We start from the raw sequence: 27,174 nt of genomic DNA, 5'->3' as shown, positions 1-27,174 counted from the left end.
TCTTCCTATTTGTATACATGTGTCATTTTTGTACTTGAAGTTATGAATATTGACTGTGTACTTGCTTGATTTTAAGTAGCCTTAGTAAAGCATTTGTTCAGCTTCTTGAGAAAGGAATGTGCAAATTAAGTGCCCAATCAAGAAACACTTAATGAACAATGGATCTTGGAAGACTCCAATCCACATAAGAAGTCTTCCTGGAAACATTCAAGATAGCATGTGGGCAATGGCTGCTGCCTGTAAAAACTGAGTCATGCATGGACATGTGACTTGTCCATGTGACTCCAAAACTCCGTCTTGGAGCTGGACTTTGCAAAGGAGACAGGAGGATGTCTCTACCACAAGAGAAAGTCTATTTAAGCCCCTGGGAGACCCCTCCATTTTGTCTTCAGCTGGCTCAAAAGATAGCCTCTCCACCCCCAAAGGTTACCTGAAAGAGACTGGAACAAAGAACAGTAGCCACAGGGCTGGGAGTGATTGCTGGACCCAGACTAGAAGGAGCCCTAGTGTGTAAAGGAAGCTTACTGAAACATCTCTGAGGGTGAGATTTTATCTACATTCAGCTTCTTACTGTATTAGGCGTAGACTTGTGAGTTTTATTGTATTTTGCTTGGTAATTCACTTTGTTCTGTCTGTTATCACTTGGAACCACTTAAATCCTACTTTTTGTATTTAATAAAATCACGTTTTACTTATTAATTAACCCAGAGTATGTATTACTATCGGGGGAGGGGGCAAACAGTTGTGCATATCTCTCTATCAGTGTTATAGAGGGTGGACAATTTATGAGTTTACCCTGTATAAGCTTTATTTGGGGTTTGGACGCCATTGGGAGTTGGGCATCTGAGTGTTGGAGACAGGAACACTTTTTAAGCTGATTTCAGCTAAGCCTACAATTTGTGAGATGTTGGGTCTGTTTTTGTAGCCGGCAAGTGGGTCTGGCACAACCAGGCAGGGTTCTGGAGCTCCAAGCTTACAGGAAGAGCAGGGACCGAAGTAGTCTTGGCACATCAGTTGGCAGCCCCAAGGGGGTTTCTATGATCCAACCCGTCACACCATCTCAGAAGAAAGACTGAGAGATACGGAGGGGTATGGAGCAAGAGAGAATGCTGCAGACACTGAAACTCATGATGCTACAACTTAAGGCCAGCAGCAACAACAACAAAAGTCTAACAAGGGAACACCATTTTTTCAGATAAGAGACAAGCTGTTGTGCAGAAAATGGCATTATAATTTGGGGGGGGAAGAGAAGTTATTCTAACAACTCTGATGAGTGAGATTGTGCATAAAGTTGTAGCCCTTCTCGGCACCCTTCCCCGTTTTTCAATACCCTTTTTTTAAAAATGTGGACACCACAAATGTGTGCAGTAATCTTGTGTCATCTCACAGATTTCATATACACCGATAAGATCACCCTACTCCCTGCTTTGTTTGACCCAAAACAAATTTTTTCTTGTGAGCAAGAAAAATTGAAAAGAAATGTTTCAGGTAAATCTAAAATGACAGGGTTTTTTTCCTTCTGTTTGACTCCTTTTCTATATTTGGAAAGAAGCAGGATGGCCACACATAAGGATAAGGAACTCCTTTCCAGTCCATTAGTAAATAAGAAGGATGCCAAATATGATCTAGTGAGGATAAATGTGTTTAAATCAGCAGGACTGGATAATTTGCATGCCAGAGTTCTCAAAGAGTTGTCTGAGAAGATTTCTCCCCATCCCACCCCCATGTTAACTGTTAATACATCTTGGAAGACTGGTGAAATTCCAGAAACCCAGAGAAGTGTGAATGTGGCAATATTCAAAAAGGGCAGGCAGGACTAAATTATTGGACAGTTATTTACAGGTAGAAAGAAAAGGAGTACTTGTGGCACCTCAGAGACTAACAAATTTATTCAAGCATAAGCTTTCGTGAGCTACAGCTCACTTCATCGGATGCATACAGTGGAAAATATAGTGGGGAGATTTTATATACACAGAGAACATGAAACAATGGGTGTTACCATACAGACAGTAAGAAGAGTGATCAGGAAAGGTGAGCTATTACCAGCAGGAGAGCGGGGCAGGGGTGCGGGGGGAACCTTTTGTAGTGATAATCAAGGTGGGCCATTTCCAGCAGTTGACAAGAACAGTACGGGGGGAAATAAACAAGGGGAAATAGATTTACTTTGTGTAATGATACAGCCACTCCCAGTCTTTATTCAAGCCTAAGTTAATTGTATCCAGTTTGCAAATTAATTCCAATTCAGCAGTCTCTCTTTGGAGTCTGTTTTTGAATGTTTTTTTGTTGAAGAATTGCTACTTTTAGGTCTGTAATCGAGTGACCAAAGAGATGGAAGTGTTCTCCGACTGGTTTTTGAATGTTATAATTCTTGACGTCTGATTTGTGTCAATTTATTCTTTTACGTAGAGACTGTCCAGTCTGGCCAATGTACATGGCAGAGGGGCATTGCTGGCACATGATGGCATATATCACATTGGTAGATGCGCAGGTGAACGAGACTCTGATAGTGTGGCTGACGTGATTAGGCCCTATGTTGGTGTCCCCTGAATAGATTTGTGGACACAGTTGGCAACGGGCTTTGTTGCAAGGATAGGTTCCTGGGTTAGTGGTTCTGTTGTGTGGAGTGTGGTTGCTGATGAGTATTCGCTTCAGGTTGGGGGGCGGTCTGTAAGCAAGGACTGGCCTGTCTCCCAAGATCTGTAAGCGTGATGGGTCATCTTTCAGGATAGGTTGTAGATCCTTGATGATGCGTTGGAGAGGTTTTAGTTGGGGGCTGAAGGTGATGGCTAGTGGCGTTTTGTTATTTTCTTTGTTAGGCCTGTCCTGTAGTAGGTAGCTTCTGGGTACTCTTCTGGCTCTGTCAATCTGTTTCTTCACTTCAGCAGGTGGGTATTGTAGTTGTAAGAATGCTTTATAGAGATCTTGTAGGTGTTTGTCTCTGTCTGAGGGTTTGGAGCAAATGCAGTTGTATCGTAGAGCTTGGCTGTAGACAATGGATCGTGTGGTGTGCATTTGCTCTAGCAATGCCCCTCTGCCATGTGCATTGGCCAAACTGGACAGTCTCTACGTAAAAGAATAAATGGACACAAATCAGACGTCAAGAATTATAACATTCAAAAACCAGTCGGAGAACACTCCAATCTCTTTGGTCACTCGATTACAGACCTAAAAGTGGCAATTCTTCCACAAAAAAACTTCAAAAACAGACTCCAAAGAGAGACTGCTGAATTGGAATTAATTTGCAAACTGGATACAATTAACTTAGGCTTGAATAAAGACTGGGAGTGGATGGGTCCTTACACAAAGTAAAACTATTTCCCCTTATTTCCCCCCGTACTGTTCTTGTCAACTGCTGGAAATGGCCCACCTTGATTATCACTACAAAAGGTTCCCCCTGCACCCCTGCCCCGCTCTCCTGCTGGTAATAGCTCACCTTTCCTGATCACTCTTCTTACAGTCTGTATGATAACACCCATTGTTTCATGTTCTCTGTGTATACAAAATCTCCCCACTATATTTTCCACTGTATGCATCCGATGAAGTGAGCTGTAGCTCACGAAAGCTTATGCTCTAATAAATTTGTTAGTCTCTGAGGTGCCACAAGTACTCCTTTTCTTTTTGCGGATACAGACTAACATGGCTGCTACTTTGAAACCATATACAGTTAGCAGTTTGGAGAGTAGCAGGGAAGCAGAATTACAGATTTTTAGTAGGGCTGTAATTAATTGCAGATAACTCATGTGATTAACTCAAAAAATTAATCATGATTAAAAAAATTAATCGCGATTAATCACAGTTTTAATCGCGCTGTTAAACAATAGAATACCAATTGAAATTTATCAAATATTTTGGATATTTTTCTACATTTTCATATATATTGTATTCTGTGTTGTAATTGAAATCAAAGTGTATATTATTTTTATTACAAATAATTGCACTGTAAAAATGATAAACAAAAGAAATAGTATTTTTCAATTCCCCTCATAAAAGTACTGTAGTGCAATCTCTTTGTTGTGAAAGTACAACTTATAAATGTAGATTTTTTTTGTTATATAACTGCACTCAAAACCAAAACAATGTAAAACCTCAGAGCCTCCAAGTCCACTCAGTTCTACTTCTTGTTCAGGCAATCGCTAAGACAAATAAGTTTGTTTACATTTACAGGAGATAATGCTGCCCTTTTCTATTTACAATGTCACCAGAAAGTGAGAACAGGCATTTGCATGGCACTTTTGTAGGTGACATTGCAAGGTATTTATATGTCAGATATGCTAAACATTCGTACGCCCCTTCATGCTTCGGCCACTATTCCAGAGGACATGCTTTCATGCTGATGAAGCTCATTAAAAAAAAATGTGTTAATTAAATTTGAGACTGAACTCCTTGGGGGAGAATTGTATGTCCCCTGCTCAGTTTCACCTGCATTCTGCCACATATTTCATGTTATAGCAGTCTCAGATGATGACCCAGCACATGCTGTTCATTTTAAGAACACTTTCACTGCAGATTTCACAAAACACGAAGAAGGCACCAGTGTGATATTTCTAAAGATAGTTACAGCATTCAACCCAAGGTTTAAGAATCTGAAGTGCCTTCCAAAATCTGAGAGGGACAAGGTGTGGAGCATGCTTTCAGAAGTCTTAAAAAAGCAACATTCCAATGAGGAAAGTACAGAACCCGAACCACCAAAAAAGAAAAGCAACCTTCTGCTGGTGGCATCTGATTCAGATAATGAAAATGAACATGCATCGGTCCATACTGCTTTGGATTGTTATCAAGCAGAACCTGTCATCAGCATGGACACATATCTCCTGGAATGGTGGTTGAAGCATGAAGGGACATACGACTCTTTAGAGCTTCTGGCATGTAAGTATCTTGCAATGCAAGCTACAACAGTGCCATGAGAATGCCGGTTCTCACTTACAGGTGACATTGTAAACAAGAAGCGGGCAGCATTATCTCCTGCAAATGTAAACAAATTTGTTTGTCTGAGCGATCGGCTGAACAAGAAGTAGGACTGAGTGGACTTAGAGGCTCTAAAATTTTACATTGTTTTATTTTTGAACAAATAATGCAGTTTTTTTGGTACATAATTCTACATTTGTAAGTTCAACTTTCATGATAAAGAGATTGCACTACAGCACTTGTATTAGGTGAATTGAAAAATACTATTTCTTTTGTTTTTTTACAGTGCAAATACTTGTAATAAAAAATAAATATAAAGTGAGCACTGAACACTTTGTATTCTGTGTTGTAATGGAAATCAATATATTTGGAAATGTAGAAAACATTACAAAATATTTAAATAAATGATATTCTAATGATTGTTTAACAGTGCAATTAATTGCATGATTAATAGCGATTATTTTTTTTAATCGTGCAATTAGTCGTGATTAATTTTTTTAATCACTTGACAGCTCTAATTTGTAGACTTTTATAATATTTTTCTTTCTGCGTTCCAAAGACTATATCCAAGGCACCAATACCAGAAAAATGAAGGCAGATTTTCTAGTGGGTGCAGTGCACTATCAATATAACTTTCTGTGGTCAGATTCACAAAAAGTAATCTCATGTGCACTCCTGATTCTAACTATGTAGGGTGTGGTCAGACCTTTATTGTTTAACTGACTTTGTGCCAGATGCTGTAGTGAGGGATTTGGGAATCCTGTCCCTTTGCTATATAACATACGACTGCTATTGGGCACTGTCAAGCAGTCTTAACGTTCACTTTTCTCGAACATAGCAGCAAAGCGCAATTGCTATAGTGTCAAGACAGTCAGCAGAGTTTCATAGGTTCCTAAGGCCAGGGACCACTGCGATCATCCGTTATGACTTCCTGTATAACGCATGCCAGAGTACTTCCCCACAATAATTCCTAGAGTAGATCTCTTAGAAAAAAATCTAATCTTGATTTAAAAATTGCCAGTGATGGAGAATCCACCATGATCCTTGGTAAATTGTCCCAGTTGTTAAATACTCTCACCATTAAAAATGTACACATTGTTTCCTGCCTGAATTTGTCTAGCTTCAACTTCCAGCCATTGGATCATGTTAGACCTTTCTCTGCTAGTTTGAAGAGCCCATTATTAAATATTTGTTCCCCAGGTACTTACAGAATGAAATCAAGTCACCCCTTGGCCTTCTCTTTGTTAAGCTCAATAAATTGAGTTCCATGAGTCTATCACGATAAGGCAGGTTTTCTAATCTTTGAATCAATCTTGTGGCTCTTCTCGGAACCCTCTTCTATTTATCAATATCCTTCTTGAATTATGGGCACCAGAACTGGACACAATATTCCAGCAGTGGTCACACCAGTGCCAAATTCAGAGGTAAAATTATCTCTCTGCGCCTACTTGGGATTCCCCTGTTTACGTGTCCCAAGATCACATTAGCTCTTTCGGCCACAGCGTCCCTCTGGGAGCTCATGTTCAGCTAATTATCCACTATAATCCCCAATTCTTTGTCAGAATCACTACTTCCTAAAATAGAATCCCCCATCCTGTAGTATGGTCTGCATTCTTTATTCCCAGATGTAGACATTTACACTGAGCCATATTAAAATACATATTGTTGCTGGCACCAGTTTGCCAAGCACTCCAGATCACTTTGTATCAGTGACCTGTCCTCCTCATTGTTTACCACTTCCCCAATTTTTGTAACATCTGCAAACTTTATCAATGATGATTTTATGTTTTCTTCCTGCTCATTGATAAAAATGTTAAATAACACAGGTCCAAGAACTGATCCCTGAGGGACCCCACTAGAAAGATACCTGCTCGATGATTCCCGATTTTACAATTACATTTTGAGACCTATCAGTTAGCCAGTTTTTAATCCATTTAGTGTGTGCCACATTAATTTTATATACTTTTTAATCAAAACAAACATGCACTACCAAGTCTAAGTCTATTATGTGAATACTGTTACCTTTATCAGCCAAACCTATAATCTCATAAAAAATAATATCAAGTTTAGTTTGATAGGATCTATTTTCCATACACCCATGTTGTTTTGCATTAATTATATTGCCTTTAATTCTTTATTAATGGAGTCCCATATCAGTCATTGCATTATCTTGTCCAGGATCAATGTCAGGCTGATGGGGCTATAATTACATGGATTGTGCCATTTATCTTTTTTAAAAATTGGTACAACACTGGCTTTCTGTCAAACACAAGAGCTACACACACACAGATGAAGTGAATTCATTTTAAAATTGAGTGAGTTCTTGTTGGAAACATTGGCCTAAGGTGATCATTTCTCCAAGATTGTCTCCACCTGGATTTTCTGTTTCAATTACAGTTCAAACCTTGACACAGAAGATGACGGAAGTGTGAAATGTGGCCTACCTATAAGAGAAATTGTAACATGTTTAAGGCATACAGACTAAAGAACCATTGTCCTGATGAAAGTCATAATAAAGTCATGCTAAAGAGGAGACAGTGCACGGTGGGGAACTATAAATGGAGATTTGCACTTCTGTTGATGTATTTTAATCTCCGTGTTGTTTTGAGTAGATGTGACTATTGGAAGATTCTGGAAAAATAGCCAAAACACTGTATTGTTTATTACTAGCCAGATTCCAGTAGCACCTGGAGGCCCCAAATGAGATAGAGATTCCGTTGTACTAGACATTGTACATACACATAACAGTCCCTGCCCCAAACAGCTGACAAGCTAAATAGAGAAGACAGAGAAAAGAAGAATTTTCACCCCCACTTTGCAAAGCTGGAGCTGAGGCAGTGAGAGACCAAGTAACTTGCTCAAGAATGCACAGGAAGTCTTTGGCTGATGTGGGAATTAAACCTGGGTCTCAGGTCCTTGACTTAATCAGAAGACAACCTTTCCTCTCAGCCTTGAGTTATTTTTCATGGACTTATATTTGGAGGAAGGTGGCTTCTAGACAGTTTTGTTTTGCTGGCATTGTAGTGCTTGCCTTTTCCTTTACTCTTGGCTCATGGGTATGAGTGTAACTGTTATGTAGCCTACAGAATCTTTAGACCTTCGTGTTGACAACCTACCTTAGATAGTACTGGATTGTGGGCTTCACTTGCTTGTCTGACATCTGGAGCAAGGAAGATTCCATCCCCTCTGGTACCAGGGCAGGACTGGACTCCCTTCCAGCCTCCCAACTTCAGAAAGACCAGCAGGGGATATATTGAGAAAGGAGCCATAGTTTTGCCTGCCACGATAGCAATCACCATCCACTGTGTCTGTCCATAATTTTGACATTTTTCCAGTTTCCACTCTTTTATCTTCTCCTGCCTGTCTCTTTGTCTGCCTATGTTTAGCTGGTGAAACTAAGCTGTGCATGAGCTGAAAGTGTTTTGATCACAACTTAGTGAGTATTGTTATCATTTAACAAAAGGGCTAAAAGAAAAGCTGACTCAGATCCTCAAAATCTTCATGCCGTGTTTAATTCTATAGAAAGACTTACATCGCGTGTTTCCTGACGGAGGAGCTAAGCCTCATAGGACGAGTGAGATCCTGAGGCCATGTCTACACTACGAAATTAGGTCAAATTTATAGAAGTCGGTTTTGTAGAAAGCGTTTTTATACAGTCGATTGTGTGTGTCCCCACACAAATGCTCTAAGTGCATTTAGTCGGCGGAGTGCATCCACAGTGCATCCACAGTGCACAGTGCATCCACAGTACCGAGGCAACCATCGACTTCCAGAGCGTTGCACTGTGGGTAGCTATCCCACAGTTCCCGCAGTCTCTGCCACCCATTTGAATTCTGGGTAGGAATCCCAATGCCTGATGGGGCAAAAACATTGTCGCGGGTGGTTCTGGGTACATATTGTCAGGCCCCCCCCTTCCCTCCCTCCCTCCTTGAAAGCAACGGCAGACAATCATTTTGCACCTTTTTTCCTGAGTTACCCATGCAGATGCCATATGACGGCAAGCATGGAGCCCGCTCAGCTCACCATCAACGTATGTCTCCTGGGTGCTGGCAGATGCGGTACTGCATTACTACACAGCAGCAGCTCATTGACTTTTGGCAGCAGACAGTGCAGTATGACTGGTAGCCATCTTCGCCATACTTCAGGGTGCTCTTTTAGCTGACCACGGTGAGGTCAGTCAGGGGCACCTGGGCAAACATGGGAGTGACTCAGCCAGGCCATTTCCCTTTTAAGTTTTGTCTCATGGTGATTCAGTCCTGCCAGCAGTCCTACTGCACCGTCTTCTAATGAGCAGCCAGGAGACGACGATGGCCAGCAGTCGTATTGCACCGTCTGCTGCCAGCAAGATGTATAAAGATAGATGAAGTGGAGCAAAACAAGAAATAGACCAGATTTGTTTTGTATTTATTTTCTCCTCCCTTCCTCCCTCCCTCTGTGAAATCAATGGCCTGCTAAACCCAGGGTTTTGAGCTCTATCCTTGAGGGGGCTATTCTGTTTCTCCTTGATGCAAAGCCACCCGCTTTGTCGATTTTAATTTCCTGTAAGCTAACCCTGTAAGCTATGTTGTCAGTCGCCCCTCCCTCCATCAGAGCAACGGCAGACAATCGCTTTGCGCCCTTTTCCCTGGATTGCCTGAGCAGACGCCATAGCACAGCAAGCATGGAGCCTGTACAGCTCACCACAGCAGTTATGACCATTGTAAACACCTTGCGCATTATCATGCTGTTCATGTAGAATCAGCACCTGAAAAACCAGGTGAGGAGGCGACGGCAGCGCGGTGATGAGGACATGAATGCAGATTTCTCTAAAACCGTGGTCCCCAGCAATTTGGAGATCATAGTGTTACTGGGGCAGGCTCATGCCATGGAACACCAATTCTGGGCCCGGGAAACAAGCACAGAGTGGTAGGACCGCATAGCATTGCAGGTTTGGGATGATTCCCAGTGGCTCTGAAACTTTTGCATGCGAAAGGGCACTTTTATGGAACTTTGTGACTTGCTTTCCCCTGCCCTGAAGTGCAAGAATATCAAGATGAGAGCAGGCCTCACAGTTCACAAGCGAGTGGCAGTAGCCCTGTGGAAGCTTGCAACGCCAGACAGCTACTGGTCAGTCGGTAATCAATTTGGAGTGGGCAAATCTACTGTGGGGGGTTGCTGTAATGCAAGTAGCCAACCCAATCATTGAGCAGCTGCTATCAAAGGTAGTGACTCTGGGAAATGTGCAGGTCATAGTAGATGGCTTTGCTGCAATAGGATTCCCTAAGTGTGGTGGGGCTATAGATGGAACGCATATCCCTATCTTGGGACCGGACCACCAGGGCAGCCAGTACATAAACATAAAGGGGTACTTTTCAATGGTGCTGCAAGCACTGGTGGATCACAAGGGACATTTCACCAACAACAACGTGGGATGGCCGGGAAAGGTTCATGACGCTCGCGTCTTCAGAAACTCTGGTCTGTTTAAATGGCTGCAGGAAGGGATTTACTTCCCAGACCAGAAAATAACTGTTGGGGATGTTGAAATGCCTATAGTTATCCTTGGGGACCCAGCCTACTCCCTAATGCCCTGGCTCATGAAACCATACACAGACACCCTGGACAGTAGTAAGGAGCTGTTCAACTACAGGCCGAGCAAGTGCAGAATGGTGGTAGAGTGTGCATTTGGATGTTTAAAGGGTCGCTGGCGCAGTTTACTGACTTGCTCAGACCTCAGCAAAACCAATATTCCCATTATTATTGCTGCTTGCTGTGTGCTCCACAATCTCTGAGAGTGTAAGGGGGAGATGTTTATGGCGGGGTGGGAGGTTGATGCAAATTGCCTGGCCTCTGAATATGCACAGCCAGACACCAGGGCGGTTAGAAGAACACAGCAGGGTGCGCTGCGCATCAGAGAAGCTTTGAAAACCAGTTTCATGACTGGCCAGGGTACTGTGTGACACTTCTGTTTGTTTCTCCTTGATGAAAACCCACCCCCTTGCTTGCCTCTAAATTCCCTGTAAGCCACCTTCCCTCCCCCCTTCGATCACAACTTGCTTGCAAAGGAAATAAAGCCACTATCATTTAAAAAACATGTATTCTTTATTAATTGATTATAAAAATAGGGAGATAACTCACAAGGTATCCCGGGTGGGGTGTGGGAGGAGGGTAGGAGGGAAGGAAAAGGCCACTTTAAAACTTCTTGAATGACAGCCTTTTGTTGCTTGGCCTGTCCACTGGGGTGGAGTGGTTGGGTGCCTGGAGCCTCTTCCCCGCGTTCTTGGGCGTCTGGGTGAGGAGGCTATGGAACTTGGGGAGGAGGGAGGGCAGTTAAGCAGGGGCTGCAGCAGCAGTCTGTGATCCTGCTGCTATTCATGAACCTCCACCAGACGCCGTTTGATCCCGCAGTAGCCCCAGCGTTGCCTCATGCCTCCTCTGATCTTCCTGCTGCCACATCTCCTCACATTCATCGGCCACTTTCCTGTACTCCGCTGTTGTGTCCCTCCACACATTCTGCTGAGCTCTGTCAGTGCCGGATGACTACATGAGCTCAGAGAACATTTCATCGCGCATGCGTTTTTTTAGCCGCCTTATCTGAGATAGCCTTTGGGACGGAGGAGGGAGGCTTGAAACATTTGCAGCTGCTGGAGGAAAAAAAGGGAGTGAAGTATTTTAAAAGATACATTTTACAGAAAAATGGCTATACTCTTTCACGGTGAACAACACTATTCACATTACATAGCACATGTGATTTTGCTACAAGGTCACATTTTGCATCTTATATTGAGTGCCTGCGGCTTTGGTGTTAGAGATCACACATGCAACAGAATTTGGCTTGCAGGCGGCCATGGTAAGCCATAGTCAGCTTCTGCAACCTTCCAAACAGCAGGGCCCTCCTCTCCTATACCAAGCAAAGCACATTGAGTTGGCCATTTAGTACTGCGGTTTTCCTGTTAACGTGCAGCAGCAGAAACCAAACTGAACCCCCCCCATCCAATTCTCTGGGCTCATCACTTTACCCCTCCCTCCGCTGTGTGGCTGGTATCAGAGAAGATCCCTGCTAGCCAAACGTGAACAGCTCAGTGCTAATGCCCCCCCTTTCCCCCACCCACCACGTAGCTAACTGCGGGGAGGATTTCTTTTCAGTCACAGGCAAACAGCCCAGTAGGAATGGCCACCTCTGAATGTCCCCTTAATTAAATTCCCCTATTTCAACCAGGTTACCATGAACGATATCACTCTCCTGAGCATAACACACAGAGATAAAGAACGGATGTTGCTTGAATGCCAGCAAACACCAGGACCATACGCTGCCATGCAATGATACCAGATTACTTGCTGCTAGCATGGCATGGTAAAGTGTCCTACCATGGGGGACGGAATAAGGCTGCTCTCCCCAGAAACCTTCTGCAAAGGCTTTTAGAGTACCTCGAGGAGAGCTTCATGGAGATGTCCCTGGAGGATTTCCGCTCCGTCCCCAGACACGTTAACAGACTTTTCCAGTAGCTGTACTGGCCACGAATGCATCCCAAGTCCTCAGGGCTACTTAATCATTAAAAAACGCTTGCTTTTATAACATGTATTATATTTTAAAAGGTTCACTCACCAGAGGTCCCTTCTCCGGCTTCGTTGGGTTGGGAGGGTATTTCAGTCAGGGTGATAAAAAGATCCTGGCTGTTGGGGAGAACGGTGTGCTGTGTGCTCTCCTCAAGCTCCTCCTCCTCCTCCTCATCTTCTCTGTCCACAAAATCCTCAGGCATGGCGGAGAGTACCCCATCATCGTTGTCCAGGGACAGGGGTGGGGTAGTGGTGGCGGTCCCCCCTGGAATTGCATGCAGCTCAGCGTAGAAGCAGCATATCTGGGGCTGTGTCCCGGAGCATCCGTTTGATTCTTTTGTTTTCTGGTATGCTTGTCTGAGCTCCTTAAGTTTCATGCGACACTGTGTTGCGTCCCTGCTGTAGCCTCTTTCCCTCATGGCCTCAGAGATTTTTTGAAATGTTTTGGCATTTCGTCTTTTGGAACATAGTTCTGATAGCACAGATTCCTCTCCCCATACAATGATCAGATCCAGTACCTCCCGTTTGGTCCATGCTGGAGCTCTTTTTCGATTCTGGGACTGCATGGTCACCTGCGCTGATGAGCTCGCCTGGCCAAACAGGAAATGAGATTCAAAAGTTCCTGGGGCTTTTCCTGTACACCTAGCCAGTGCAGCTGAGTTCAGAGTGCTGTCCAGGGCGGTCACAATGGTGCACTGTGGGATAGCTCCCGGAGGCCAATACCTTCGAATTGCTTCCATACTAACCCTAATTCAAAACAGCGATGTCAATTTCAGCGCTAATCCCCTCATTGTGGAGGAGTACAGAAATTGGTTTTAAGAGCCCTTATGTCGAAAAAAATGGCTTCGTTGTGTGGATGGGTGCAGGGTTAATTCGATTTAACGCTGCTAAGTCCAACATAAACGTGTAGTGCAGACCAGGCCTGAGTGTAGCACTAATTGAGAGGTGCAAACATCTTTCCACCTATGAGAGTGCCCCCAGATGCAAACAAAGTGAACCTCGAACCAACGCTTTCTTTTCTGTCGCTGCTGACACCAATCCAAAGTCTTCGTTTAAAGCCAACCTTTCTCAATTTACCACACAGTGACAGCTCAGGCACCGTAGTTTCCCCCCCAGACTTAGAATGAAATATGTCTCAGATACCAGTGTGTGGTAACCTCTGGCAAATGACGACTTTTTGAAATGGAGACCGTGATAGAGTCCCAGAGATGCCAGTGGTAATTAAAATGCAAGTTATACTGCAGTCAGAGGGAGGGGGGATTCCTCACATGGCCAAGCTTAGCCCATTGCTTAGGGTCTCCTTTAGAACGCAAACTCATGCATTTCCTGATTATTATTGATAGTAGCCATGGTGGAATTGTAATGATGTTGAGTTAGCACTTACATAGCACTTCCTCTCATTAAACCACTTGATAAACATTGATTCACTATGGACCTTGCCCTACTACAGATGTGTGGGTGGGAGGCGAGGATACCTCTTGTGCCCTGTGCAAGGAACAGGCACAATAACAGCTCCTATGCTCCCTTTAGCATGAAGACTGACCCTCCTTCTCCTGGCCTTCAAATCCCACTAATGCCATGGGGAGCAGACTACAACCTCAAGGATGGGGGAGTGGGAGGGATTCAGGGTCTTGGTTCTCCATGGAGAAGCACAGCTTGTCACCATCCTCACACTACCCCAATTATAATGCATACAAACTGGCCTTACACCTAACTGATAACCAACACCTCCCACCCATGAGACAGATAAATAAGTACTATTATCCCTTCTTACACATGGGAGTACTGAGGGTCAGACCCTTCAGGCCTAACACAGACAAAGCAGTCAAGCTAGGTGAAGGGTGGATAAATGTATTTGCAAACTATCATGTTTGGCCATACACAAGGGCACTGTACACTTTTATTCTGAAAAACTTTATTCTAGATTAAGGATAATTAACTAAACAAGAAAGAACAAAGGTAAAGTCTCCATGCGAGAGCACTGTTTGTCTCCCCTCTTTAATGGTCTGCACTGAAATGAACACAAAATGGCAGCCACTTCTGTAAAGCAGGCTCCATAATATTTAATGTTGGAATACACAGAAAATAAAATCATAACAACCACATTGCATCAAACTAACCCTAAATCGTGATTCAGTCCAACAGTGTTTGTATTTGTTTGTTTGTCCGGGAAAATCCATGAAGCTGTAATTTGTTTCAAGGAATGATTGGGGAGGCTTTATTCATGAAAATATGGCTATTTGTGTGAAAACAAGCATATACCCATCAGAGGAGCTTGCCCTAGGACAGCTAATCAAGGAACAGAAACCCGACTGTGTGACCGACCACAGCGCTAGAACAGGGAATTGGAGGATCTCCAAGGACTTTACAATGTCCATTTATTCAGCCTTACAACATGCCTGTGAGGTAGGTAAATACATTGTTATACCTGACTTAGTGAGGAGAAGCTAAGGCACAACCACAGTGCCTTACCCAAGGTCACACAGTGACTTAGTAGAGGAGCACAGGATACAGCTCAACAATCTCAATCCTCAGCTCTCCCCAGTAGATCACACTCCTTCTCTTCCTTTAGTTCTACAGGTGTGCCCTCCCATCAATAGAGATATGGGTACCCCACTTCCTTTCAATGACAAATGTTACATCTGCTTATACTGCACAATGTAGCTATAGATGATAAGAGAATTTGAAGCCTGGTCCCCGTCCAGTCCAGATGCTGCTCTGTGTGACTTTATCTGCACTATTAAGTTCCATGTTACAGCACTGTATGATAGAAAATGGTGAGGGTCAATGGAACCCTGAATCTTAATATAGACACACAGGCTCTATGTGCCACCTTCAATACGCCAGCATTGGACTCAATGGTTCAAAGAGAAAATATAGTTTGCATTCATTCTGAATGCAAAACTCCTAAACGGTGTGAATCCCCAGGAATGATGGGGCTGGGTTTACACTGAGGGGAAATTGGGACAGCTGCATTTTCCCTTATTAAAGTTAGGTATGTATGTGAGGAGAAAAGGGGACAGAAAGGAGAGGATGTTCCACAGAAGCCCTGGATGGGAGCTAGGAATTGTCCCTCTATTCCCTTTGCCTTTAAACATGTTGGTCCCTCAATCTCAGACAGGCCATTTTTTGTCCAGGTTATGTACAGTATGTGCATAATATATTACACTGACATAGCATCTTTCATGTCCATGGATCCCCTAGGCACTTCACAAAATATACAAATGATAATCACTTTCACCCTGCACGGAAAGGCAGCCAGCTGAGGAGTGAAACTGTTTACCAGTGCAGAATGGGCAGAACATAGTGACTTATTTGCCTGGGATTTTAGAACTAACATTTCTAACACATCAAGGTATTGCTTTTCTTTGTTCACACTGTTGTTCTAAAAGTGTCTTCCTCTCATAACTTGTGACAATCTGATGTCATTACTGGAGTAGCACATTCACATCTTGTTGAGCGTGTACCCTGAATCACTTCAACAGGAAGATGAGAAAGCCCAAAGCATCGTTGTCTTGAGTTTGATGCAGAGAAATTGCAAACATTTCAGACTCAGAGGTTAGATTCCTAATGTTCTTTGGAGGGTGAGAGAAGCGGACTCCAAGTGGAAGTCTGTTACATTTTGTACAGCCCCCAGTAAGTCTGATTTTCTGTTGAGATGTGTCCAAGCCCATTATTGACCTTACAGAACAGCTTCTCCCCCTTGCTCAGAAAATAAGGTCTCCCGAAATTGATGGAGACAGTGTCCTCCCCAGAATTTGTCCCAGTCATCTGGTTGAGGAGAATATTCTGATCTCTGTACAGCGTCATCGTAAAATAATCTTTTATTGTCTTTATGCGGGTCACCTGGGCATAGATGAAGTACATGCCACTCTGCAGGATCTCCAGCTTTTGGTCAGAGCCATTCCTTATGAAGCTACTGCAGTCTGTCAAGTTCCACTTCCATATGATGTAACCATCACGATCTTCTGAAGGTACTTCCATAAAGAAAGGAGACAAGGAAGAAAACAAAGTGAAAAGCATACAAGGTGGTTAATTATATTTCAAAGTCTACCCCGTTTCCTAGATTTTCCCTTGTCATTCTGTAAGTTAGTTCATCTCCCTTCTTACCTTTTTCTTATCTCTTTGATTTGAGGTCTTTGGGGAGGAGAGGGAAGGGTCTGAGCTATAAAATTCAGAGCAGGACCCAGATTCTGAACAATTCCCAGAGTTCTGGGCTGTTTGGAGCTGGGATTCTGTTATTCAGACCCAGATTCAGATTCTGACACCCATGAAGTGAGGGGATTTTTAGGTTCAGGGTTTTGGTCTGAGCCCATCTTACTTAATTAAATCATTCGACTGCTCTTCATGGGGCAGACCCTCAGGCAATCTAAATCAGCATGGTCCACTGGAGTCAACCAGTGGTTAAGGTAAAGGGCAGCAGGGCAAAGCCCAGCTCTCCCTCCACTTCTAAAAGATAAGCAGTGCTCTCCAACAACTAACTCCCTCTCCTCACTGGCCACTGTCGTGAGAGCATCTTCCTGTTCCAGTCTGCATTAAACAGCAGACACAAATCCATCCCATCTCAGCAAGTAAACTTTTCACTCTAAAAAGTGACTGTGGATATGGTATTTCCTGACTCACCAGATCTGATGCCTGTGTTTGTGTTCAGAGTCATATCTGCTTTCTATGCTGAATAACAGCATTTCCCTATTGTTTAGTCCTGTTATTGCTCCAGAGCCAGCACCACTCGGGGAGACTGCTAGAGTCTATCCAGGCACTCCGACATCATCAACAGAATTGTTAATGAAGGGTTTGTCTACACAGAAAAATTCTGCTGATTTTATTATGTCTGTTTAGAAACTAATCTGGTACATTCTTAATTTGGGTTAAAAGGATTTTATATCAATTTAGTGTAAGTCAGTAAGGAACTGACAAGCTAAAACAAAGTCTTGCTCACAGATGTAACAAGTTTCATTTTCAAAATCTTTCTTGTTGCTGCTGTGGTAAGCCAAAAGGCTTTAGCTTGATTTTCAGACCCCAGGATGAGATTACAGGCCTAGCAGTTAGGACAACCCCTCCGCCGCTTTTTTAAATTAGTAACATTTGAGAATTTGATCTGCAGTCACTGAGAGACAATAAATATGGAATCCCAGGATACTATTTGTACAGTCATGTTTCAAAGCAGAACTGCACTTTAAGAGAGATGATTCATCTGATACCACTAGCTAGTGCTGGGAATAGAACTGAGAAGCGACTGATACCCGGTTGCCTACAATAGCCACTAGATCACCTGGGCGTCATGTTTCTCTGTTTTCATTATTTACTGCTGTTCATAGATAGGGGAGAAATACTCCAGCCTGTTCAGTACATTACTATGATCTACTCGCCTTCACCGCACTGTGTGAATGGTAAAAATCAGAAAACCATTCCAGGATCTTGATACTTACAAGTTGCATGAGCCCAGCAGATCTCCGGAGACTGTGAAGCGAAACAAAGTTTGGTCAGGTTTCAGAGTAGCAGCTGTGTTAGTCTGTATCCGCAAAAAGAAAAGGAGTACTTGTGGCACCTTAGAGACTACCAAATTTATTTGAGCATAAGCTTTCGAGAGCTACGGCTCACTTCATCAGATGCATTCAGTGGAAAATACAGTGGGCAGATTTTATATACACAGAGAACATGAAACAATGGGTGTTACCATACACACTGTAAAGAGAGTGATTAGGTAAGGTGAGCTATTACCAGTAGGAGAGAAAAATAACCTTTTGTAGTGATAATCAAGGTGGGTCATTTCAATTAAAGTTTGGTCAGTTTGTTGCATGTTATGGCCTGGGACTTTGACACTTAGCAGCTAATGTTCTGTGTATGTTTGGGAGAAGTCCCGGGTAGCAGAAATCTTTCTGTTATCAGAGGAGACAGACTTCTATTGGGTCTCATTCAACTGGCTCTTCACTTTCACTGGAAAGCAGCTGCTTAACCCAAATGGCATCTTGCCCTAGGACTGTTTTCATTTTAAATGTTGGTGGTGGTTTTGGTGTTGCTAAGAGTAAGAGTCTAAACGACACAGGATATCACCAGACATCACACAGCACTGGCTGGTGTCATGTAACCGTATCCCATGCTTACATAGTGTGTCTCTTTGTCACCCTCTAGTGGGTGAAGCATGTTTAGAGGTTTAGGAATCTGTTACTGCCCTCAAGGTAACAGCTCTGGACCTTTAGCTCTGGTGGTAGACACTCATATGTTTAAATGCAGAGATTCTGGGTTTAAACCACACAGATAACTCTCCAGCAACATTGTTACTCCATCTTTTCATGTGGCTTTGCCACTTTTTATTAAAAAAGACAAAATTTTATTTTATCTTACATTCTGGTTTTAAGGAAAGACATAGTTAAGAAATGTTTGATTTGGTTTATTTTATTTAAAACTGCAATAGAACATTACTTTTCAAGAGCAGTGAAAGAGCTAACAGTGATGTCAAAGAATGATCACTGAAATCTGAGTTAGCCCCCTGTTAAATGCTGCATTTCACAGATATAGTTTCAGGCTGTCTGCAAATTTAGGTAGACATTGTATCAGTTGTACTCATATCAGGTTTTGAAGATTTTCTTCCCAACTATAACAGCCAGAGACTAATTTTTTTTAAATGAAAACTAAAACTCTGGAGAACCACCAAAGGGTCTGTCTGAGCATGACCCTGGTTAGTCCTTTTTACTGCCCTCCCTTGTAGGAGGGCCCCACAGCTTGGAAAACACACAATAGAGTGAAAATGTGTCTGTTTACATCCATAAGTTGGTAGTACTCCATCTGTCCTGTGGACTGGCCAGCTGTCTGATTGATTCATAGGAAATGGGAAAAGGGAAGTAACTGTCTTATTTACAAGCGTAAACAATCAACATTTTCAAATATTAGTGTAAATCTCTTATGTTAGATAGCAGTGGCCTAAAATATTTTACATTATTAAATATATTATTAATTGTTCATGGGCTTTTGCACCAAATATAAAAATAAACCACAGACATCAGTACCCATTAGGGGAGCCAATCACCTCACTTCTTAATTGTGGCAACTGCAATTCCATTTCTTGGCCTCTCCCATACAGAAACTACCAAGAGCAACAACCCATGTGGAAAGATTTCTCCTCCTCCTCCTCAATGATTATTATCTGTTATTCCTGTTGTCATACCCTGAGCCCCCTGTCAGGACCCCCTTGGTGATAGGTGCTAAATACAAATATTAAGAAAGACAGCCACTGCCCATATAGTCTAAACATTTTTAATGGGAATGAATTCAGACCCTGGTTACTCCTTTTTAATGCCCTCCCTTGAAGGAATGCCCCACAGCTTGGAAAACACACAGAGGAGCGAAAATGTGTCTGTTTACATCCGTAAGTTGGCAGTACTCCATCTGTCCTGTGGATGCTGGCCAGCTGTCTGACTGATCCATATGAAATGGGACTTGAAAGGTCATTGCATTTGTACATTGGCCTAGATTTGGTCCCGTATCTCCTGGCATGAATGGCTACAGTAGTTCATTGTAGACGCTGCAACACAAAGTCCTGCCAGACTTTGCTTACAGTGGAAACATGCAGTATTTTACATTGATCTAAATAAGACTAGCGGACAAACACCTGCACCATTGTGTACCTTAGTTTTAACCCACTGATCCTGACTGGAGTTCCCATAACCAGTATTCTGCTTAGGTTCTTATACCTGGCCTGTCACTGTGGTATTTCAGCACCTGCTTCTAGCAACTGGAGGAGATAACTTTGTTCAAGGGACATGATGACTGACATAGCTTTCAGCTAATACGTAGCTGAGCCTTTCCTTCCATGCTGCCAGCGAAATGCCCACCGTCCAGGGATAATTCTATTAATTGACTCAGCTGCCCAAAAGATTGGGGTGGTCAGAACACCTTAGCTCAAAACACACAGATGCCACTTTGCCCTTCTCTAGAATCTTCCATCCAAGGCCTCAAAGCCCTGTGACTAATCCTCCCACCCCCTGGCTCTCTCCATTGAAGTACAGGGTGCTAAAGTGATTCATGTGAAGTCACCAGAGCTGGCCTTATGGGTGAGCAACATGGGCAACCAATCAGGGTGCCATGGTCAAGAGGGTGCTGGTGCCCAGGCAGGGTAAGAGGTGAGCACCCGCCGGCTGGACTCCGTTCCCCAGTTGTGGGTGGTTTCGTTGGCACATGTGATGTCCCAGCTCGGTGGAGGGGGCGGGCGGGGTGGGATGGCTCCAGCCATGGGAGGGGCTGAAATTCCAGGGTATGTTGCTGTAACTTGTGGCTGGGGAGGGTCTGCCCTGGGAGTGAGCTGCAGGAGCCCCAGTGGGCCTGGGGGAGGCCTGGTGCTCTGCAGGGCAGGCTTTGCCCTTGGGGTTGGGAGATCTGCTTCCACCCGATGTCTCCTGCCATCACCCTGGGCTGCCTGGCACAGCCTGCCCACCAGCATAGCCGCTCACCCTCCCCTAATGCCCATGAAGCAGGGGCAGATGGGGCACACCCAGGCTAGTGACGAACTCTCCTGGGGCTGCAGAGCGGTGTCCAAAGTTGGGTGGCATTGAGGAGTGGAGGCAGCGGAGCTCCCTGAGCAAGTTTCCAACAGCCAAGCTGGATGCATGCTGGGCTGGGCTTCAGTTTGTGCCTCACAGCGCTGCCATCCCCCTGGTGCTTCACACGGCCGCCAACCTGGCATTTTCACCACTGGTGCCAGAAGCTCAGGTGCTATGGGAAGCCAGCCCCGAGCGTATGAGCTGCCTGTGCCATTTGCAGCAGTCTCTTTTGTAGGTGCACATGGTCCCTACTGTGACTTACAAGCTTCTCCAGTAAACTTCAGGTGTGTGACTGGACTGTGCTTAAACTCAAAGAAAGTTTGCCCAGAGCACCATTTTCCCTAAGGCCGGCCCTAGAAGTCACACATGACATCATCAGCAGGACTAGAGTCCTGCTCTCTTGCCTCCTACTTCATTTTGAGCTCTCAGCCATGCTTTGTCCCCAGGATTGCAAGAAGGGCATTTTATTCTTTCAGCTTGTGAACGCATTTGGAGATGGGAGCAGGAGGAGTACCCCCAACTTACCCACTCCATTAAGGACCAGATTGCAAACTCTTCACTCACATTGCCTTTAATGGAAATACTCCTGTGAGTAATGGCTCGACACGGAGTAAGGGGCTCACAATCTACCCCTATATAACAAGTTTGTACCGATGTTCACTCAATGGCAAATACCAAACTAGCAAACTTGTCCTGCCCTTGCAGATGGATGGATTCAATCAGTTGGTCTTCCCCATCCCTAACTACAGTGTGAAAAAAAAAAGCTTTTGTTTATTCAGACAATGCTATTTCTGCAGTGGGAAAGAAAGGGGAAGGAAGTGGAACTCTTACAGGATGGGGTGTGCATTACTGTGCCAGTATCACGTGTGATTTACTGTCAAGCAGCATGCAATTTTGAGCTCAGTGCATGTCATGAGGCTCCCGTGTTATGCCTCCAAAATAGAATGGTGGGAAGGGGAGGAGGGAGAACTTAAAAGAAAAAAGTTGCACCAAGATTTTTTTCCCCTAAATGCTTTACAAATGGTGCTCCTGTGAGGTGCTGAGCACCCTCTAGCCCCATGGGAATTGAGGGTGTTCTGCATTTTGAAGGAGTGATCAGGACCTTCCAGGATGGATCTCCTAGTGTAACTCATGATATACACCACCAGCCACAGTCATCATATTTCCTGGAGGTGTTTGATGCTGAATATCTAAATAGGGAACTTCTTCTTCCATTCCTGGAGCTGTAGCTGAAGACAGGCTGCAGCCCAGGTGGATGCTGGAAACATAACATCCAGAGCAAGCGTTTGGATTCTCCAAGAGGGAGTGTTCACCTTTTGGGAACGAGAGTAAAATTCCACGTACCAATGGGCTGTGCAGGGAGTGAGGGGAATCTTTAGCCTTCACCTCCCAAGCTCAGAACACTGAAGAGAAGCTAGAGATGGAGGAGGAGATCTTAGGCTACATTCAGTCCTGAGGTAAGCACATGCAACTCCATTGACTTCAGTGGAGTCACACCTGCTTGAACTGGGCCCCTTGACCTTCCCAATGCCGGGGCAGGATTGTCTGCTCAACTGCTTTGTCCAGCCTAGTTGCAAATGTTTCAAGTGACATGTTTCATGCTGTTCCACAGTGTCCGAGATCTCCCCAATGGAAAGTTTCTTCTGATAGTTAACCTATTCCATTGCTCGGTACCATCCTTTTCCTCCTAGCTATACATCTCTCTACCCTCTTCTACTGCCTTAAAAATTCCTCCCTCTCTTTGGTGTTTGAACCCTTTGGATATTGGCCGACAGTTGGCATGTGTCCCCTTAGTTGTTCTGTGGTCAAGCTACAAATACAAAGACAACTACATTACATAAATGTTAGGTTAAAAGTCAAGCACTGAAAAGTTAGGAAATACCAGATTTATGGTTACCTGTGCAACCTATGCATTGAACAAAATAGGGGTCCTGTGGAAAAAGTAGCAATGTGATTGTGTAATTAAAAACTATCACAACACATCCAAACAAAGGGGCTGAATTAAAGCTGCAGCCAATAGGGGCAATTTTAGAAAACGCTCAGTGCATCCTGCGAGGTGCTGAGCACGCTCTGCTCCCATGTGAGTGCAGTCATGCCTCCACAGAACTAGTACAATGCAATAGAAAATTAGTGACTTCTCTTTACATGATTAGACTCTGAGGGTAGAGGTATGCTGAACCAATGGACTCTTAGTCTAGCCCTTTCCTTAATAGGTATTGTCAGATAATAATAAATAATAATAATGCACAACAACAGCTGGCATAGTAGGAAAGGACAGATCAGAAGAAAACACTGACTTTATCATTTTTAAAAAACAGCAAAATTAATGAAAGTTTCCCAAAAGAAGCGCTGAAAGCACTTGGGCCGTTGAAAGCAGTCTGGAGAAAGCATTGGCTCCAAGAAGGAACAGAATTAAAGGTTGCAATTATCCAATTCTATAAAGATATCAGTCATAATAAAAATAATTAATACTAATATACTGTATACTTTAGTCGCTGGTATTTTTGCACTCTCCTTACCTGGCTATGAAGGCACAGAAAGCAGGCTATCAAAAGTGGAACCACAACCAGTATTAAAAGAGCCAGAGCTGCCAAAGTGCAAAGGTTCATCCCATTGCATCGTGAATTGTTTGCTTCCCTGGGAATATTTCCATTCTCCAGGAAATTTGACATTTCCATGCTTCTTAGCTCTCAAACTGCTAGAGAGGAGACAGCTGAAAACCAAACAGCAACAGCAACATTTAAAAAATACTGCAAGAATTCCTGACTTCTTGACACCAAGAATGAGCAGCCCTGAATGGAATTTATACACGGGGGATAAGATGGAAGAGGGAGGAGCTTATGCATTTGTTTCTTCACTGTCTAGCTGCAGAAAGCAATTAGCCAGCATTTCCTCATGAAACTGATGTAGAGAACGGAACTCTCATTTGGCTCCAGGCCCAGAATGTGAAGGCGGCTTTGAAATGAAACTCAGCCAGCAAACTGCAAACAATTATGAAAAACCCCCAACATTTTCAGACAAGAGGCTGAGTTCACAGAGCTCTTCGAAAGAATAAGAGGAAGGGCAAGGTATGAAATGCACAAATCCCAGCATTTGCAATATGTTGCACAGAGTCTGATTGTTTTTCTCTTCAGAAGGATTTGTTTTCCAAGAGAGAGAGTTTTGGTAACTGGATTTAAACAGTTTCTCAATTCCAATGCTAAAAAACAGAACGGTAGTGCCGGAAGGCAGCTTTCCAATACACTAAGAGATTATGATTTGTATAGTGTGGCAGAGCTCCGACCTTGTCCCCGTGGGTCCCACACTTCCAGGCAGTTTATGCTAGCCTCAGAGGCTCACTGCAACCCTCCACATAGCCCTTCTCTCTCTAGGGCCAGGGTTACAGTCTACTGAGCCCTTTTCATCCTAAGCCAGCAAGGAGGTTGGTGAGAGAACTCCCACAGTCTCTGTTGTCCCTATGAGCTTACTCCATAATAGTTTAGCCTCCTGTCCTGACAGGGGCCTATCTTCCCCTCCCAGGAGGTGTTTCTGTAGTGGCAGGTTGGGGGGAACCCAGGACCACCCTCTACTCCAGGTTCCAGCCCAAGGACCCTAATTGCAGCAGCTGATCTTTCAGTGCCAGAGTTGCTACATTTCCCTGGGCCACTTCCCCACAGCTCTCCCACTTCTCTCTTCTTCACCCTTACCTTAGGGCTCCCTTACCAATGGCTTGAGGGTGTCTTCATTACTCAGCCCTTCAGCTGCACTTCCTCTCCCCTAGCTCTCTTCAGCCTGACTTTGGAGTGAGCCCTTTTATAGTATCCGAAGGGCCTTAATTAGAGTCAGGTGTTCACATTAACTTAATGGCCTCACCAGACTCTTTGCAGGTTCATTGGAGTCAGGTGTTCTCATTAGCCTGGAGCAGCCCCTGCTCTGGTCAGTCAGGGAATAGAAAACTGCTAATCCAGTGGCCAGTATATCCGGCTTCTACTGCTCTGTTGTACCCAACTGGCCTAGGTCTATCACAATAGTAAACACGGAACTAGACGAGATTTCAAAGCAATGACAGAATATAAACCACATTTCCAAAATTGGCCACCAAAATTGCATCCAAAAAGTTTGGCAATTCACCTTTTGGAGCCACCAACCCTATATTTTCATTTGTAAACAATGACTTGTGCATGTAGTTCCCCGCTCTGCACACTGGAAAGGATCCAAAAAAGAAGAATGCAATTTAATTTCAAACAGCTTCATTGGAGCCATCTGAAAATTGTAAATTTCTTTCAGTTTGGAGAGCTTGAAATTGATCCATTTATTTTCCAAATACATTTCCATTTTTACCCATTTCCAAACATTTTAAATTTTCTAAAACAAAAATGAAAACCAAAACATTCTCCATTTCTGGTTTTTGAAAATGACAGGAAAAATATCATGTTAGTCATTTTTAAATGGGAAAAAGAAAGAAAAAAGAAAAAAACAGGAAATGGGGTGGGGAAGAAAAGAAAGAAAAAAAAAAGAAAAAAAATGAAATGCACAAAATGAAAATAATTGTTAAAATATCAACCAATAGAATACATTTTGGTTTCCAGATTTTGTGAAAATTTTGGGTTTTTTTAATAGAAGGAAATGAATTGAGACTTTTTTATTTAAAAAACCCATTTTTGACAACAAAAAAAGTCAATGATTTAAATAACTTCAACCAGCCCCATTGCACCCATTTTACCAGTGTAACAGGGACACAGAAAAATTTTATTCACACATTTTAGGAATCCACTTCTGCAATTCCACACACCCTCCCACCTCCCCACCCCCCGGCCTTTGCTACAACAGTGTGTTAGGAAATGACAGCTCCATAAAACAAAATACAACAGAATCTCTCTGGTTTGCACTGATCTGGAGATTCATTGAATATTATACAAATTTGCAAAGTAGAGCAAAAAACCCCAAAAAACAAATCAGCCAAAACAACAACCGAACAATCAAGGATGCTGCATTAAAACACACTTTGTGGGGCTATTTCTCATTTACACTAATTCTCTTTACACCACTTTGGCAGCGTAAACAGGCCTTAAAATAAGTGTAAGTGTAATTTACATTCATCTTAAGGTCCCTTTGCACTGGCAGAGAGAGTTGCCCAAACCTGGCCGAATACATTTTAAATAATTTGGAATATTACACTTTGTAACTCATGGGAACTCTCTACTTTCTATTATAAATTTGCGTTGGTGCTTACTGTGTGCTTACTAGAACTGTGTTGTTGCCACAGGAATTCAGCTCTAGATTTCAAGCACCACTCAGTTTGTAGATACTGTCTTATGGAAATGTCCTGTAGATTTTAACAAGGTTAAAAGCCATGAGAGTTCTATTGAGAAAAGGGGTCTAAAGAAATTACCACAGAATCTCCAGCTGTTTCCTAATTTTTTCATATGTAAAAAATGCTTTTTAAGAATCACCTGCCTGATTCCCATAATGAGCACTTAAGTTGATGGCATATGAACAGTCAGAGTAAATATAAATGTCTTTTACAATGTGATCCTCTCCTCATGGGATACTACAATAGATATAGTCCCACCCTGTTAATTAACAGCCATTGATGGACCACCAATTTGCAGGTGTAATGAGCAGAAGGCTGCTTAATTCCTTTCCCAGTAGAGCTAAACCTTTGGGGGATGGAAAGGAAATAGGATAGCGATGATAGACCAACAGAACAGGGGAAAGAGAGAATCTGTCATAATTATGGCAGTTCCTGCTGAGAGGAGGGACACTGATTTTCAGGGAATCAGAGAATATCAGGGTTGGAAGGGACCTCAGGAGATCATCTAGTCCAAACCCCCTGCTCAAAGCAGGCACAATCCCCAATTTTTTTTGCCCCAGATCCCTAAATGGCCCCCTCAAGGATTGAACTCACAACCCTGAGTTTAGCAGGCCAACGCTCAAACCACTGAGCTCTCCCTCCCCCAAACCACTGAGAGGGTGAAGCAGTTATGAACTAAGTGAGGCTGTTGCAAGAACATAGACTTTTTAACATAGACTTTCACTACCCAGGCTAGCGCCATTCCCCATACCTGTGGCTAGGTGAGGGGAAGAGTAAAATGGTTGGATTTACAGGTGTCTGTTTCCCCACTTTCTTAAATAAACAGCACATGGTTTAAGCTGCTTCTCTGATAGTTGCTGAGTATCATCCCAGAAGATGAGACGGGTGCTACCTTCCAAGATGGAG

General features: G+C 43.4%; 1 protein-coding gene across 1 annotated transcript; it reads right to left on the bottom strand.

Moving 5' to 3' along the window:
- Window positions 1–10,964: 10,964 nt before the first annotated feature.
- TNFSF18 (TNF superfamily member 18) lies at window positions 10,965–23,768 on the bottom strand. The gene is made up of 4 exons (XM_048862300.2): window positions 23,495–23,768; window positions 17,868–17,898; window positions 12,488–16,415; window positions 10,965–11,525 (listed from the first exon to the last, which is right to left on the bottom strand). Exons 1-3 carry the CDS (start codon window positions 23,651–23,653, stop codon window positions 16,054–16,056), a joined length of 552 nt encoding a protein of 183 aa, XP_048718257.1. The 5' UTR covers window positions 23,654–23,768; the 3' UTR covers window positions 10,965–11,525; window positions 12,488–16,053.
- Window positions 23,769–27,174: the final 3,406 nt, after the last annotated feature.

Source organism: Caretta caretta, chromosome 8 (assembly GCF_965140235.1).
Source record: "Caretta caretta isolate rCarCar2 chromosome 8, rCarCar1.hap1, whole genome shotgun sequence".
Taxonomy (NCBI): domain Eukaryota; kingdom Metazoa; phylum Chordata; order Testudines; family Cheloniidae; genus Caretta; species Caretta caretta.
Note: the sequence above shows the minus strand (reverse complement) of the source record. Positions and strands in the feature narration are given on the sequence as shown.